Source organism: Erigeron canadensis, chromosome 3, assembly GCF_010389155.1.
Source record: "Erigeron canadensis isolate Cc75 chromosome 3, C_canadensis_v1, whole genome shotgun sequence".
NCBI classification, from domain to species: Eukaryota; Viridiplantae; Streptophyta; class Magnoliopsida; order Asterales; family Asteraceae; genus Erigeron; species Erigeron canadensis.
Window position 1 is genome coordinate 14,086,911 of NC_057763.1, and position 18,260 is coordinate 14,105,170.

Genomic DNA, 18,260 nt, shown 5'->3' on the forward strand with positions numbered 1-18,260 from the left:
ACTTGTTCTAAAACCTTTTATGTTTTATATATCGAAAATCAAATATATATTCAGAAATTCCGTATAAAGACAAAAACTATTGTTCACATTTAATTGGCTTATTATAGAAGATAATTAGTTATATTATTTTTGGACTTTTATATAATATATAAGTTTTCTTTTTGTCATAATATTTAACAATAATATATAAAGATAAATATAAATAAAATTTATTAAAAGATGTATTGTGTTAGTAAAAAGAAAATTTAATGTAATGGTTAGAAAATAATAATAATAATAAAGAATGACATGATTAAATAAACAAATCTAAACGATGTTTAAAGACAATTAATTAACTAATGATTATATAGGATTATAGGTGTGTTCATAATATGTATGAGATACCTTTAGAGCAAAACCCTTCAATATTTCTTTTGCTCAATCAAAATTTTCTTTCCACATTCTGAAAACAATTCAACCCATAGCAATCAAAATTTCCTTCTTTAATTTTTCTTTCATGTTTCTCTCTTTTTCTTTATGTTTCCCACTTAATCAGTTTAATCCTACAATTTTAGATTTATAATAGACATGGCATTTCGATATAATTAATTTACAAACTTTTTGTACATGAAATTATGTGTGTTATGGAACTTGAAAAAAAAAAGAATGTATAATGAAGGATGTTCATAATTTTATAGCTAAATGTCATAAATTACACTTACAAAATAATGCATGAGAGATACTAAATATTGTAAAAATCGTTAATTTTCAATATGCATTTACTATTACGGATGAAAACAAGTTAGAAAAATTTACTTTTTTTTGTTTTGTTTCATGCTCATTGTTTTGATTTGTATCAAATATGTGAAGCCGTTGGATTCGATACTACTTACGTACAAGGTAAACCCGTATGAAATACCTTTTGGACTTTTGGTATCTTTGTTGTTATTGACAACGGGACAATATTACTTACCTAGTTGACGAACTCTCCCAGTCACACAATCTTGTATTTTTGGGGCTCAACATCAGTCAACAATGGTGACTATCTTAATTTTCTTAATTCCTATAGTAGGATAACTAAAAATAAAAGTTGATTGTGTGACAGGAATCGTTCAAGTTGAAGCTTTTGTCAATCACCAACATGAAAGACGATAATTTCTTGTTGGCGCCAACTTGTTCCAACAGCAGCTCAATTTATACTTATGGCTCCTGATTTTTATCCTAACAGTGGAATGATGGGGAAATGACGAATTGAATGCAGGTGGGAGACTTGTAAAGTAGACGATTTCTCCAACCTCAAATGACAGTAGATTGAATACCTTCTATAGAAATCCTGAGATGTTATGTGACGAGAGAGTGAGAGAAGGCAGTTGGCTGGTACTCCACAGGCTTCACACTAGAGATTTAGTAACTGTAGCCTATCATAATCGAACTTTCATCTTTCTGGTCCTAAACACAAAGGCATAACGACAAATTAGCATTCACTTCACAATTTTAGGTTCAACAAAGGCACAAGTCCATTTAACCAGAAAACTCTACTTTTCGCAGCTAATCTTCTGGTTTGCAATTCGAGTGGCTTGGTTAAATGGTTACTGGGCAAAAGCCGAACATGACAATGTACCACACCCATCCAACTGAACATCTCTTGCCGAGAAAACCATCCAAATCAAAACTTATTAATAGCATTACACAACATGCAAATTTCAATTCAGTACTTGTTTTGCCAGGTGAATCCTAAATGCAAACTCACATTCACATATCCAGGAATGTATCAAAGGTAGAGATGTAACCAGTTGCATTCATGTATTTGTGTGTGTGTGTGTGTGTGTGTGTGAGAGAGAGAGAGAGAGAGAGATGACCTTAAGATAAATGGCAACCCGGTTCTGTTTTAAGAAATAACACATTCTATGGTATGATAATCTGTTAAATTACCGTCGATAAATAACCAATATGAGGAGTAACTAAGAGAAAGTACTAAACTACGTATTTTGACCCAAAGGGTAGGATGAAAATTATTGATTTGATTGTACTTTTGGTGGAACCTTTGAAGTTATGGTACGTAACAGGTTAGCTATTTCCGTGAAGCTTGGCCTCTCTGATGGCTCAGCTGACCAACACCTCTCCATCAAAGATCTCCATTCAGGATCACATGATTCTGGAACAGGAGGTCTTAGGGTATTGCTCACAATCCCACCTGATTATTGGTGAACACAGAATATAAAAACAAAATACGAACACACATATATACTTGTATGAATATGTATATGTATGTGCTTGAATTACCAATTATTGCTCCATAATGCAAGTCGGCGTACGGTTCATCGCCAGTAAGTAGTTCCCACATGACAATGCCAAATGAGAATACATCAACCTACATGATGAAAGGAAAAGGAAAGCAAAGATCAACAAAAAAAATGAAGCGGTTAAGATTGCACTTGGTTTGTAGTTTGGGTTTTACTATGGGTGCGGGTTTGATAAAGTAAAAGTATGGGGAATGGAATGAATTTCAAACCCAACCCCCTTTAATGGGTTTGAAAAGGAGCAATGCTAGATTGACAAACTAATTACAAACAAATTTCTACAAACACAATTTTATGGACTTCATACCCATTTTTGATTCCCATATTAACAAACCAAACAATACCTATCACTTTCAATTCCTATTCCTTCATTGCCAAACTTCCAAAACCAAACAAACATACCCTAAGTTATTAATGCCAACATATCTTTTTAAAATGTCACAGTTACAAGTATTTACTTTAATTGCACATGATACAAATCAAACTTTCATATGTTCTGATACAGTCATCATTATTTTAAATTACCAGAGTTCATAATGAAATATTGAAGGTTTGGTATGTCCATGTGTATAAAGAATTGGGTAAAGTATATAGGAACAACAATTCAAACTTTGATGCATCCCAAGGAATTAAAGTACATGGTGTATCTATGTACATTCCAAGTACATCGGCATTATATTACTTAAATCTGAAAAAGAAAAAATCAATTGACCCATGAGCCAAAAATAAAATAAAGGTAAGAGATATGCACAAACCTTTTCGGAAACAAGACTACTGCTACCGTTGAGAAGTTCAGGTGCCATCCATGGAAGGGTTCCACGGACACCACCTGAGATTAACGTTTGACGCTTCACTTTTGATAACCCCAAATCTCCCACCTGATAATACATCACAAGAGACACTTTACTAATCACCATATCTCCCAAACTGGAGCAAATATTGTTAAGAGCCCTTAATTATGACATTAGTCCAGCAAGAACCCTCACAAATTGGTTTATTTCAGTAGCAATGTTATAACAAATATCCTTGCCAGACAAAGCAAACTATAACTATTCATGCAATTTGGTTAAACATGACGTTTTAAATGTTGCTTGTTGCATGGAAAAAGTTTATAATACTGCAATTTACTATACTTGTTTACAAATATTATAGTTATATCTAAATTTTATTATTAAAAGAAATTCTGTATGCACGTATCGAGTATCGGTTAATTAATCTTCTATTAATCTATTGATGAGCTGAAAAAAACATCTAGGGAATTCCACTTTGTTGCAAATATAGAACAACTTTGGACAAAGAATCCGTCAAGATGGCTTAGATTTGCACCTACGTTTTCCAAAAGTTGTCCAAAACTGATTATCCATATAAATTGTTACTGCTTCTTTTTGCATTTTTACAAGGAGCATTCTAAGTTAGGAATTGAAAGCTAAGCCGAATGGGCTCATAAAGGCCATCACTCATTAAATCCAATAAGTACTACAACATAAAACATCAGTTTAAATAAAAAAAACAGCCCTGAAGGGATCTGTGAACTGAAGCTGGAAGTACTTTTCAAGGAGAGTGTAAGAAATTAGTCTTGAAGCATCTTGAACTCAAAACCATATAAATACAACTATTAGCCATTTAAAAACATATTGAAAGATCTCAAGGAGGGTCCAAGTATTTGTGGAAATTAATAAGCAGGTCAAGAGTCATTCACAGTTTACCAATTAGTTTCTAGGGTTGGTCAATTTCCTTTTAACTAAAATTACCTCTGGGCTAGCCACAATGCGGGTGGTTGCCCTGGGACAAGTCAGCTCAAAGAGCGGGTGAGATACCTACATTGACCAAAACAAGAGAACATTTTTTTTTTTTTTTTTATCATTTTAAAGTTAATGATTAAGTATTGGTAGGAGTAACCAGCCAGGGTTTAGGGATAGATAAAATAAATTGGTTTTTGACATTTGGAAATGCCTTCTCGAATTTTAAGCATCGTCGTGGTTCTTTTTCGTCGCATTAATGACAATTCTGTTCCGCCCGTATCAATCAGTATCAAAGCACACGATTTAGGACCAATCATCTTTAATAAAATAAATAAAATATTTCTGTTCATCAACAGTAGTGTTCACAATAGGCACTGTTCACACAAATATATTAGCAAACTTATATTCCCTAAAACAATCTATTCCAACCAAATAGAAACAACAAACTTTGAAGACGGGTTAAAAAATGTCGAACACATGGTCACACAACAATCTGACATAGATAACCGTAAGAAAATGATTATAGAACGTTTTGTACAAGAGATGTGTCTCCAGATCTCGGTTGTGAACAAGTAAATGCATGGTAAAGATGAAGAAACAAGAAAAGGATAAGCGGCAAAAAAGAATGGTGAAGACAGCAACTGGAAGAAATTTGTAGTTTGGCAGGGATTAACAGAGAAGGGTAAAAATCGTGTTGTGGGATACGGTGTCACTCTAAACACAACCAGAAAACACAAGTTATTCCCAAATCCCAAAAAGCAAGCTTTCAGTGCACAAATAAAATACTCTTAAAGCACAGACTAGGGAATTATGTACTAATGCAATTTCAGTTGGGACTTGGGACATATGTAATTACCCGGATTGACTTTGAGTCTTCTGACATCGGGGGATTGCTTACTTTTCAGATAGTAAGCAATTATCATTTTTCTTTCTTATCTATCTAGTATAGATAAATAGAGTGTATCATTTCATACAGTATTGTTATAATGACCTCGTTAATTCATTCATAATAGTAATACCTAAGATTAGCAGCAGTTTAAGAGCCTTGAGCTCCAATATAATAACCAAATTTTTTCCAATGACTAAAGGTTATCAGAATTTCTGCATATGTGTAAATTAGGACTAGCACGGTACTCGCGTAATGCAGCAGTCGTGGCCGTGACGGTGGTCTGGTGGTATTGGCGACAGGTGATGATGGTGCGACTATTGGTGGTGGGTGGCGGTGTCGAGTGGTGTAGGTCGAAGTAAATGCCATTGATGTAGAGGTAATCAATCTAAAGGGGTAGTGGGATATTTTAAAAGATAAGAGACTAATGGTGTAAATTATGTCATTAAGCGTATAATGGTCATTTCGCATCTCTTTTTTTTCTAACTTTTCAACAAGGTTGTATAATCTTTATATAGTAGTATAGATAGATATGAAGAGCAACAAACCTTGCATATCGGACGGTGAGGATCGCGTAGATTGACAAGTAGGTTGTCACTTTTCAGATCGAAATGAACAATGTTTTTTCCATGTAGGTATTCCATTCCAAAAGCAACATCCATAGCAATCAATAGACGTTTACGCTTATCTAAATTCCTGATAATAATCATCCAAACTTTCAATATCCAGCACTATAATTTGCTTTTTAAATAACATTGTTGCTTCATATTTACCATAAATCTTATTATATGTACCTCTCATTCTTTTGTAAAGCCGTTCTTAAAGAACCATTAACCATATACTCTGTTACAGTAGCAACAGAGTCGTTAGGACCATCAAGTACAACCCCATAGAAAGCTACAACATTTGGATGATGAAGATCTGCAAGCTTGATTGCTTCATTCCAGAAATCCTCCCTCTGTAAGTAACACAAAGTTATAAAATGGGTATGCATATTTAACCAAGCAAATTGCAAAACGGCATAAGGTGAAGAGAACAAAAACCATGCGTTCTTGTTCTGAAGCTTTCCCGGCAAAACATCTGTCATTTATTCGTTTAATTGCAACATCCGATCCTCTCCACTTCCCATGGTAAACAGTTCCAAATGTACCTGAACCCAGTTCACGAAGCTCTTCGAGGTCACTGTTCTTGATTATCTTACAAAGCAAAGTGAGAAAAATCAGAAGATAGTATTGTGAAAGTGGACACCATATTAAAGATCAAATCTTATACCTGCAAACGACCAATTCCATCTGAAGCCGGAAACCCAAGATTTGTTTTTTCTGGAACCTTGGTTTTTAAACCCTACAGGGACAAAACACAATAATTTACACAGATGAAAATAACACAATGTGCATGAAAAGAAACTCTGGCAACTAGAGGTGGCAATGAATCGATTTACTTAAAAATGTGTCAATTCGGGTTATTTTTGTTTCTAACAAGTCCAACAGGTACAAAGTAAAATGAAATCACTTAAAAGCAGAAGGAACACATAGAGTGTACAGGTTTAAAGATTTAAATCCACAAACAAGGATGATCTATGCACAAGACATCCTAAACAATTTTATTCTAAAAATATTGGATTATTATTGAGACAACATAACTCTTCCAATCAAAATTTACAAGATAATTAATAAAAAACAAATCAATTTGAAGATAAATGTTTCAAGTCATCCCACCAAACCTATACCAAAAGTCCCCCTTTTGACCAGCTGACAAACCAGCCAATTTTTCCACCTCTGACGAAAATATAAATGATGTCCTTAGACAGCAACAAAAGGATATACAATCAAAAGACCTCGGCTTCAACTCCTGCATGCACATCTGCAATACTATTCTGAGCTTCACCACCCGGGCTGGCCTCCACGCCACGTTTATTTGAGTCAGGATTAGACGGCGTCGATGAATGGAGAACAGATGCGGCCACACCTTCAGCAACCGCCTGAAGTTCTTGTTTGATCAGCTCTTCTGCTGAACCTGTAGACAAAGTACAATGATCCACAGGAGTACTCAAGTAAGATAACCCATTAACAGATGTACCCACTCTGACTGGTATGATAATGGGCTGGAAGTTTCCTAAGGTATATTTGTTAAGCATATATATAAAAAAATATATATATATTTGAAGTGAAACAAATACAGTAATAATTTTTGAGAGCTTAATGATATCTCAAAAAATTAAACCATTTCGACAAACCTGTTATAACTTTTTACCTACAAAGGAAGTACTCCTTTGACTCATTACTCATCCGGCCCAATTTTTATAATTTATACCTCTACCCATCAGACATGGAAAGAGAGACAGCAAGATACAATACGAACCTATATCAGAATGACAATGTTCAGCACCAAATTTCAAATCCAAATTAGAACTTGGCTGGTGAGCTCCATCATCCATCAGTGTGTCTCCCCTGGGTGATTCTTCCTTGACACCATTACCTTCATTTTTTGCCATAAGTTTACTAGGTCTAGGTGGTGGAAAATGAGTATCATGTTGTAACATCCAAGGATCCTGATTGCTAAAAAGTGAGTTTGCGCCATCTTGGGTTTCAGGAACCCCATTAAATGGATTAAGGGAATCTATTAGCACATTTTCCGCTTCACTTTTTTGCTCAAACTGTAATGGGTAGACATTCCACTCACTAACCAGTGGGGTTCCTTCTGTTACACGAGCTGAGTCAATACCAGAAAATACAGGACCACCCTCGTTAGCATTACCACCCAAATTGTTTGCTCTAAATGAGTCTATTGATTGGATATCATGCAACCGTGGAGCCTCGGAAGTAATGTAATTTGCATCAAGAACCATTTGGGGTTTACCAACGGTGTTGTCAAGATTCAGCTCCCTGGGTCTATTTTCTAAGATGTCTTCTCGTGGTTTTTCAACACGAAAGCCAACTTGGTTATTGTTGACAACAATTTCTTGGGGGCGTATTCGTAAATCTTCCATTCTCGCATCTATTTGCCTCAGATTATCATATGTCAATCCGGATTCTACATTTTCCTGTTTTGAAACAATTAAAGCAATATTACCGGAATGGTCCCTTGGAGACTCGTGAACCTGACTATCTGAAGTTGGTGAACTAACTCCAACAGGGTTCAACTCACCAACTCGTTTATTTACCACTTGCTCTTGTTTTGCTTGATATTGAATTGGCATGGCAGATTGTTGAACTGGGCTTTCATGGCCACATGAGGGGGCTTGATGGACCATAACACCATAAGGACTTGATACCACAGTATTCGGTTGCATCATTATTCTGGTGTCCTCTACTCTAAGACTGTGATAAACTGGATTCACATCAGAAACCGTTGATCTAGGGCTTTCTTTACGTTCTTGTGCCACCGTATCCGAATGCGCATGGGGCAATGCTTTCTGACACATAATGCAACCATCAAATCTAGGCAGTTGCTCAGGGTATATTAATTGTTGAGTGGGTACCAGATTATCAGAAAAAGGCACGTGTTCCGGCGGAGAAATCTGATTCCAACCATAAGATACAGGAATTGTTGGAGGAGATATTTGAGTTTGAGGCTGAGGTTGAGGCTGGTAAGTATTGTAGTTTTGATCATAAGAAAGATGAACCCTGTCGGGAAAATGTTCCATTCGAACCTCAGGTTGCCTTACAATTTGAGGAGCTGAAGGCTGAACAGGAACCGGAACAGGAACTGGAACCGGAACTGGTACCAGATTTGGATTTGGATTTGGATTTGGTTTGAAACTAATATGTGAAGGAGGAGTTATAAACTGTTGCGGGCTGACTCCTATTCCAACAACATTATCATGGAGTTGGGGTTGGGCATAGACAGGACCAATGCTGCTCATAAACTGAGACTGGTACCCCATTTGAGGTGGCGGCACCTGTATATACTCTGTATGGCCGAACGTCCCATGGCGGGGATCAACATAAGTCTGGACATAAGATGGCGCCTGAGGAATAGTAGCTCCGGTGGGTGGCAAGTCATATCTCAATGGTGCTGGTGGTGGCTGTTGAACATGGACAGGGACGGGCATTTGCAAAACTTCCACTTCGTGATCAGATTGACAAGGTGAAGCTGGAATAACAACGGCTTTAGCAACAGGAACACCGGTGGCTGAACTGCCAGCAGGAGATATTACACCACCAGATGATATACCAGCCGCCTCATTTTGATCATGTCCGATACTATCCACACCACCTTCCGTCCCGCTCAATTCTGAATTCTGAGTAGAAGAAGCGCTAGCCATACTTCCCTTCATACCCATAACACCAGCAAAACCAGTAACACCGCCATAAACATCCCCAATTCCATTCACCGCCTCAACATATTTCTGCCCACTATCTTGTAAATCCTTAAACCGCATAACACTAGAAGACTCAAGATCCGAAAACAAAAACAGCCTTAACTTAGCCGAACCATCAGCAGACCTCTCGACCAACTTATCATACTCATCCATCATATTCTCCAAATCATCCGGTCTTGAAACCGTTACAAGTGAATCAAGATCCTCATCAGGTAACTGATACTTAATAACAACATTCCGTCCATACGAATCAAACATCTTCTGAATCAACTCATCAAACCCCACATCTCTTCTAACACTAATAATCCTAGTATCCCCACCAACATATCTTAACATCCCGTCACTCGGTCTAGGCAATATCTTCCCACCATAACTACACAAAAACTTAACTTTCCTCCCCATACCCGACTCGTCACTACCTTCCTCACTAGCACGATCCGATACATTACTACCCCCACTACTAGCAACCGTTCCTAGATTCGGATTATAACCACTCGGACCTAAACCAGGACCAACACTAGTATTAACGCTCGCGCTATTACTAATGTTACTATTGGGAGTAGTAAATCCATAATTAGGTACTAATCCGACACCGCCAGTAGTAGTAACGGGCAGTGGCATACGTGGCAACCAACTAGTTGTAATAGAGGGAACTACATTAACATTACCATAACTCAAACCACTAACGTAACCGGGATCCGGCACGACGGCAGGTGCCGAAGCCGGATAATAAACCGGGCTACTCGTGACAGGTTCACGGGGCAAAGGATTAGAATTAGGTGCAACAATGCGTGGTTCATCAGCACTAATTGGTCTAGCTAATTGAATTGGACGCAAATTATTATTATTTGGTAACACATTATTATTATTATTGTTGTTATTCTGATCATATGCCATTATTTTATCTAACAATTATCCAATAATAATAGTAATAACAAAGAAGATCTAATAATAATGAAAAATATAACTCAATATTTGTAATTTCCAGATATTAACAATTGTTTGGAAAATTGATTAAATAATTGAGTGATTGATGAGTAAACATAAACCCTAGGAGAAGAAAAGTGTATAGAAATGAATGGGAAAACCTGAAAGAGATAGTGTGTGTATGTGTGTGTGTGTGTGAGGCGGTGAAGGATTTACCAACAATTGACAGGCGTCCCGTGCGTATGTATATGTTTCTCTCACATTCAGACAGTGAGACCCACACACACTTATTTATTCAAAGATGGATGGGTTTTCTAGATAAACATGTCATAATAAAATAAGGGAAAATGTCTAGCATACATAATTTTCACGGAAGAGGATTGCTTTAAGTTCTTCCAATTTGACTAGTCACCTTTGATTGAAAATTAAAAACCAAAATTTAAAGTTAATGATTGAATCTTAGCCTTTACTTTTCAATCAAGGGTCAAGATCCTCCCAACTTGACTAGTCAGGTTAGAAAAACTTAAGGGAATCTTCATCTGATTTTCACACATCTTATTTAGTCTTTTTTTAAGTAATAAGATTTATGGAAGAAAGATGATATAAATTAATGTTTATATGAGGTTAACAACATCATATAAGTTATAAGTTATTCCTATAAAATAAAAAGATAATAAATTTTTAATTTGATATAATAATCATTATAACCACTTAATGTTTTATTATGATATAATATTTATAAATCGAATATTACAAGGGTGAAAACATTAAATGCGGCTGAAGTTAAGTGACTAAAATAATGATAGTTTTTAAAATCAAGTGATTAACTCATTCAAGATAGAAATTAGATGGTTAAAATAATTATTGTTTTAAACTTTTTAAAACAAGTAAAGACCCATAAACTCATAAGCTCATGTAATATGTTTAAAAAAGAAACTAATATATGGGGTTGACGGGTTGGTTTCGGGTTAAATATGTCACATGAGTTTATGAAATGTGTGTTATTACGGGTTGAATATTGTCAACCTTAGTTCAGTAAAAAGTTTAAGAGATAAAAACACTAACTCGACTAAACTTTGACGTTTTAACCATTTTGAAGAAAAGTAAAGTTATTGGACGTGTTGGTTTCAGATCATACACGTCATATGGGTTTATGGATTGTGGGTCATTACGGGGCTGAATTCTGTCAACCCTATATCAGTTGAAGGTTAAAGTTTACACTAACTCGGATAAAGTTAAGTACTTTTATCGTTTTTAATAAAAGTTAAGTGATTAAAACAATAATGGCTTTAAAGCTATCTACTTAAATCGTTCAAATTCAAAGTTAACTAATTTATACAGTTATTGTTTTAAAGTTTATGATTATATTGTTTGGAAAAAAAAAACAGTTAGGTGGTTAAAATGATAATTATACCAAAATTAGGTTATTAAAACGTTATTAACCCTAAAAAGAAAAATTAACAATCGGCATCAGCATTTCTCTCTTATCTTTATCTAAGAGAGTAATTCTCTTTTTTTCTTTTTCTAAAAAAACAATATATCTGAATTACCACTTGTTTCTCTCACTAACTTAAATATTTTAATCTAATATATTCACCACCATTGTTATCATCAGCCTCTCTCCACCACGCGTCACTGCCACCATTACCACCCATCACCGCCACCACTACTTTCATCGTCGCCACAACAAGACCGTTTTCGTTAGCATCATCGTTGCTACATTGCTCAGATATGTGTCCAGTAATCTTGAGTACATTTATGTCAAGGATTGACTTATACGTGATTAATACTACACTATCAGATATTAATGGTTTTTATCTTGAGAAAAAAAATCTGTATCATGATCACCCCGCATTGACTTATTATTAGCTTTTTATTGATATAAATGACAATGATTTGATTGCTATGAATTTTAGCAACTTTTTGTAAGCTTTTAGGTTGTTTTTAACAGTTATTAAAAGTTTTTTGCCTTTCTAATAACTTTCTACTTCTCATTTAATTGCATAAGTACGTCTTTATAGGTGTCGTTGTTAGGAAAATATGTTGAAAGTTTAGAGTTATTTACGTTGATTGTGCCTCCAAGAGAGAAATGACACCAATCGATTCAACAGAAGACATTAAGCAAATAGAGCGATAAAAGAACATATCCTTTATCATGAGCAGCTTCATAACCTATATTTATTTGATCCATGACACCAAAGTACATCATATATAAAACAATTAAGTTACATGAAATTAGCGGACTTAGAGGTCATACTCTCCCATATCCTATGTAGTTCCGTTATTAGACATACATATCCTTTAAAGTTCAATGAACTTCATAGTTAAAAGTTAGACAATTTTTAACACTTTGATTAAAATCAAATGTCAAGATTTAAAAATCAAGTTTGAATAATGACCTTTGATTTTAACTTAAGGGTGAGATCTTTTTAACTTTACCTATAAAATTCAATGAATGTTAGAGGATCCATATCCTATCTTAAAGTAGAAAATCAATTGTTATATTGTCGAGATCACCTATCGTAGGCTAATTATTTAATTATGATATATGGGGCTAGGGGTTATGTATTATAAAACAAATATTAAAGTAAAATAAATAAGACAAGATCTTGACCCTTAGAATTCAAGTGTTCAAACATCTCGCCGGAAAACTCATAAGACAATATCTTATACACTCATATTTGTTAGCCTGCAAGAATTCAAACATCTCGCCGGAAAACTCAAAATCGACATTTTCACTCTCGTTTCTTTGAATTGAAACTCAAAATTTGCACCAAAACACTCGAAATTAAAATCCGCACAAACCCTAACCAACATAAATACGAATTACAATTTTCTGGTAATTGAGGGGTTAGCGGTTGGAATTTTTTTAAGAAAAAATTTTTGTTCTTTTTTTTCCAATTAAATTTTATTGGTTTTCTTTTTAGAGAAAGAAACAATTTTAAAGATTTGAGTATGAGAGAGAACCAACTTTGAATATTCGGTCAACCATGTACCAATTTTAAGAGTTTGTTGGTAATATACATCAATAAAAAAAAAGGTTCAATGGGCAACCATGTATAAAAGGAAAAGTACATTAGTCATCCAGTGATTAAACCTGTCGTTGTGAATCCATGTTAGTTTCATTAAACGTCCACGTGGTTGCCACGCCATTAAAAAGGGTGATTACCGGTAATATGGGTCAACCGTGTACAAAAAAAAAGTTTGTGGGTAAACCTTATCAATAAAAAAGTATAATGAGCAAACGTGTACAAATGAAAAAGTACATTAGTCTTCCCGTGATTAATCCCTTTATTATTTGTTTTACTTTAATACTTGTTTTATTTTACCTAAAACTCATGGGGCTAGTCATCTTTATTGTTGTAATATAATTAGATGCACAACTGATTTTCCTAGTTTTATCTTTATTTTAATATATATAAAAGACAAAGAAATTTTGTTATAAAATTCTTTTGCTAGCATGACATCCGTGAAATGCGATAGTAGTGGAGGCAACGAGGTCTCGTGGTGGCAACAATAGTATGATGACGACGACTATAAGTGGTGGTGATGATTTCGCTTTAGGAGTGGAATAATGAGAAATAACTTGAGATTCAATTTCGCAAAGTTTCATTCATGTTCTCACCTAACGTTTAATTTAAGTGGTTATTACAAGTCATCGTGTTTAACTAACTAACATTAGTCATGGTATTTTACACACTTTTCTAATAATAACCGTTTTGAATTTGTTCACTATAAATTTATACCACGAAAATATATTTGTAGAAAAAAGCAACAAAACACTTTAATAACTCGATTTTTTCCTTCCTATGGGACACATTAAGCAATCCTAAAGCGAACACGATCTTCTTTTTACATACTCGATATATTATATTTTTATAACAAAGATTGAGCAAATAATAGGATCAGTTGGAACAAAATATAGTTGCTCTACAACATGGGCAATGTGCATTGCTCTCTAGCCAAGGTAACAAACAGTCTGAATGAAACCGATGGGTACAAGGCAAGAGCGATATCTTCTCGCTAGCCTTATATTGATCCAAACAAATTGCGCAATCATCTTGCTTCGATGTCTTCCAACTCAACCCCATTCTTCCCCATCTAAGCCTCTTTAATCCGTTCTTTTTCAACACAAAATTTTCCATCACAATAGGAGTACTAGTTGTCCTCCTTCCACCACCACTTAATCTTTCTTGGCCATTATTTCTGTACAAAGTTACATAATATAAATCTAAAATAATAATAATAAAAAAAAAGATCTTAAGACAAATGATGATGGAAAGTAAAGATGTCGAAGATGAAATAATTAATGAAATTCATGTCTTTGAGTTAATTACATATCTAAATTTGTGAACTTTGGGGCTACATATATTATTTTATGAAATAGGTATATTCCATGTTTATTAATTTAATAAATAAATAGGTAAAGAAAGATTTGATTTGTTTTCGGATATGTCACATGGGCATGTTATATAAAAACTAAAGACTGTCGTATAAATGCTATATTTGTGATTTTGTGCCAGAACATTGGTAATCTATACCTTGAAATATCTTGTTTTAGGTGACCTCTCAATCTCCCATCTAGCCTTTCTTTAGCTTCTCTAGCTACCCCTCCTAACTTATAATCGTCATCTAATTGATTCACCATGCTTCTTTGCTGAAAACAATAAAAATGATTTTAAAAAATTACAAAATAATTACAGCAGTAATATTTACGCACACCACTATCTATACTCCATTAATAAGCAAATTACCTAACCCCCTTTTAACACCTCTACCTTTAAAATGTCTTTTATGCCCTCCTAATTTACACTACCTTATTTTTTTCTCCATCACGCTCATTACACACACATACGTTCAGCCGATTTCCGATTTTCTCTCCCTCCCCCCTTCTCTAATTTTCTCCCCCCCATAAACACCATCCACCACCGCCCCAAATACCACCATCCACCGCCGCAATCCACCTTCTATGTACGCTATCCCCAATAAACACCATCCACCACCGCCCCAAAAACCACTATCCACTACCGCCGGCTTATTTTTTTTCTTTTTCATCGCCGCCGCCCCACAAACCACCATCAAACCACCGACGTTTTTTTCTTATTCCCCGCTGCATCGCGCGGGTACAACGCTAGTGGACCTTAAGTTTAGAATGTATGAAATTGGTCATTTTGTATAGCACTATTCGATGTTATCCACCAAACAGAAGGTTGTAAATATGTAAATTTTTTCAGTCGAACCTTTTTATTTCCTTCAATCAATCAAGATAATTACTATAGGGAAAATATGTTCGATTGTCCGGAAAGAACATAACAAAAAGTATATAGTATTTCTTGACAATTAACCCATATGTATATGATATATAAATACACTAGCCTTTCTAGCTACAATAATACATTGAGATATATGTTATTAGTTCTTACCAAGAAAGAAGTAGGTGTAAAATGGGTATCATGAGAAAGTTGTCTAGTGGATCTTAAAGATCCATACCCAGATCCAATAACAGCAGTTGATGGATCACATGAACCATGTAATCTTCTTCTTCTAGCAGTTTCAACTCCAGGTAACATACCAGCCATTATTAGCTAGACGAATTGATATGATAGGAACTCTATGATATGATATGCCTAAACAAAAAGAATGAACATATTCACATTATTTTTTGATATGTTGTCTTACTTTTAAAATTGACATCATAATAGAATAGATATCAAAACAAGGAAGTTTCAAGGAAAGTGTTACATGACTTATGTATTTGGAGTGTTTATATATAGTGGGATAAATAGATGAGAAAGTACGTACAAATTAGTGAAGTTGAGTTTGTTTGATTATATTGTGTCAAAGTTTCGTGAGAAAAGAGTCAAAAGAAGGAAAAAGGTGAGAAGGTTCATCATGTGTATGATAATGGGAAGTGAGTAGTGATTGCACGAAGAAGAGCATGTGCCAATCAAGAAGAAGAGGATGTAAAGGATGTGGGCTATGTGGTTAACCAAACTTTGTGGTTGTGGTGGACTAATGGGTCTACTTTTGAATGAGTACCAAACTCCTTCAATTATCACATATTTAGGAGGTGTTTGGTTTAAGAATTAGAGATATCATGTGGATTTTAAGTAGAAATAGGAATGGGGTTTTAAAGTTTAAACCAACCATTCTTGTTATAGGTTTACAGTTTGTCTAAACTAATTGGTTCGATAATTGGCAATTTTAGAGTCACTAACCAAACATGTTCAATGGTTTTTTCATTTCCATATCTATAACCTTTAATTAAGATATCTGATGTGCAAAATCGAGCTTTAAATTTATAAAATTAAAACCATCCAAAAACTTAGTACTACGCACTTACGGGCAGTGGACCCGATCGTTTGTAATATAGTTAAGAGGTAAGTCTGAGTTCGTTCTCAGGGATTGGGAAATGATTAGTTGCTTGTGAAATGGTTTGGAAAACGGGTGTTGCTTCGAAAATCCTCTTGACAAATAAAGTAAATGGGTTTGCAAAATAATTGCATAAACTGGAAAAGATTTCAAACAATATAATTAAAAGTCATCCACCTTGACTTCCCTCAACTTCAAATGTGATTGCATTTAATGAAGAACAAATTCTCTAGAGTTTAAAGATAATCGTGACAAGATTAAGATACTCACGTGGTACCACCAATCGTGAACAAAATATCGAATCACCTAACTGCTAGTCGAATTACCCAAGCCGGTACCACCAAAACTAAGACAATGCTTCTAACAATCAGTTTTATTAACTATCAAATTATCAATTGAACCTATGTGACAATAGCGTGGTACGACCAACCGATATCAATCACGTTGACAAAATTAATCTTTTCTTAAAATGATATTCACTATCATACCATGAACTAGTGATAATTACTTATAGACAAGTAACCGTTTTAAAAGCACATACACATTCAACTGGTACCACCAACGAAGAATCATATGCAACCAATATCAAAATTAATTAATGAAAAGAATTAACATCGTCAAGATCACAGAACAAGGATAATTAAATAAACCCTTTTGAATTAAAAATATTGCAATCACATTATCCGTCTAGTTTCATCAAGGTGGATGATTAAACGTTTAGCCACTCATGATCAATCCACAATAATTAATAAAATAGAAGAGAAACATGATGTATCAATCGTTTGAAGAAAATAAATTGCAAGACAATAAGTAGATACGATCTAGATGGGTGCCCGTGAATCTTCAACGAATCCGCCTAAGAAATAATCTTGATTGGAGGAAGAAGAACCCTTGTAGAACAGCTCCTAGAAAGATTTTTGATAGCCAATTTTCGACCTAGGGTTTTCTATTTATACTCCTTCAAAATCTGATGCAAAAAAAAGGCAAGTCTGATTCTCCCGTGCACCCACTGCGGCACAGTGGGGTTGAGACTTCCTTCACTGCGGCGCAGTGAGGTGTTGTTTGACTTTGACTTCGGTTGACTGCGGCGCAGTGGCTTGTGTATCCACCACTTCGGCGCAGCCAGTTTCCACGGCCTCCTTTCTTCTTGACTAGACTGCGGCGCAGTCACCCCTAGCCATCTCCACTGCGGCGCAGTGGGGGGTTTGTCCATTAATTTCCGTGGATCAAGACTGCGGCGCAGTAGGCATAGCCTCCCTCCACTGCGGCACAGTCATAGCTTATGTAAGACAAACTTCTTTCGATCTCGAATACAAGCCGAGCTTCGCCGTCTTTTCCACTTAAATCAACTCTCAATCATACAAGTCAACTTCCGGGCCAATAATCATCCGAAAATGTACCAAATGAACGCGTATCCTGTTTAGAGCCTGTAAACACTAACGAACACCATAAACGCGTTAAATGCATACAAAAACGACTTAAAACATATAGTAAAATGGCCAATAACGATGTGGGTAATGGGTATAAATTAGTCACATCAATATCCGGCTACAATAGAGTCACTTTCTTTTATTTTTACCAAGCTATCAAATATTTACTATTAATCAATATCAGGCTACAATTTAGTTTTTTTTCTTCTTCTTTTGTTCTTATCAAAGTCTTTTTTTTTTCTTCTTTTGTTCTTATCAAAGTCTTTTTTTTTTCTTCTTTTGTTCTTATCAAAGTCTTAG

The 18,260-nt window shown here is 35.0% G+C and overlaps 2 protein-coding genes across 3 annotated transcripts; both read right to left on the reverse strand.

Annotated features, from left to right (window-relative positions):
• Positions 1–1,839: 1,839 nt before the first annotated feature.
• LOC122590679 lies at positions 1,840–10,205 on the reverse strand. Of its 2 annotated transcripts, none has more exons than XM_043762862.1 (9): positions 7,269–10,205; positions 6,745–6,923; positions 6,180–6,251; positions 5,951–6,094; positions 5,702–5,865; positions 5,456–5,603; positions 3,035–3,157; positions 2,263–2,350; positions 1,840–2,173 (listed from the first exon to the last, which is right to left on the reverse strand). In XM_043762862.1, exons 1-9 carry the CDS (start codon positions 10,126–10,128, stop codon positions 1,992–1,994), a joined length of 3,960 nt encoding a protein of 1,319 aa, XP_043618797.1. In that variant the 5' UTR covers positions 10,129–10,205; the 3' UTR covers positions 1,840–1,991. The 2 variants fall into 2 exon arrangements, with proteins under 2 accessions (XP_043618797.1, XP_043618796.1); XM_043762861.1 differs by having other exon boundaries at positions 5,951–6,103; positions 7,269–10,204.
• A 3,736-nt stretch (positions 10,206–13,941) lies between these two features.
• Positions 13,942–15,989, reverse strand: LOC122592411 (probable E3 ubiquitin-protein ligase RHY1A). Its single transcript, XM_043764627.1, has 3 exons — positions 15,582–15,989; positions 14,700–14,815; positions 13,942–14,364 (listed from the first exon to the last, which is right to left on the reverse strand). The coding sequence occupies exons 1-3, from the start codon at positions 15,735–15,737 to the stop codon at positions 14,064–14,066; spliced, it is 573 nt and encodes a 190-aa protein (XP_043620562.1). The 5' UTR covers positions 15,738–15,989; the 3' UTR covers positions 13,942–14,063.
• Positions 15,990–18,260: the final 2,271 nt, after the last annotated feature.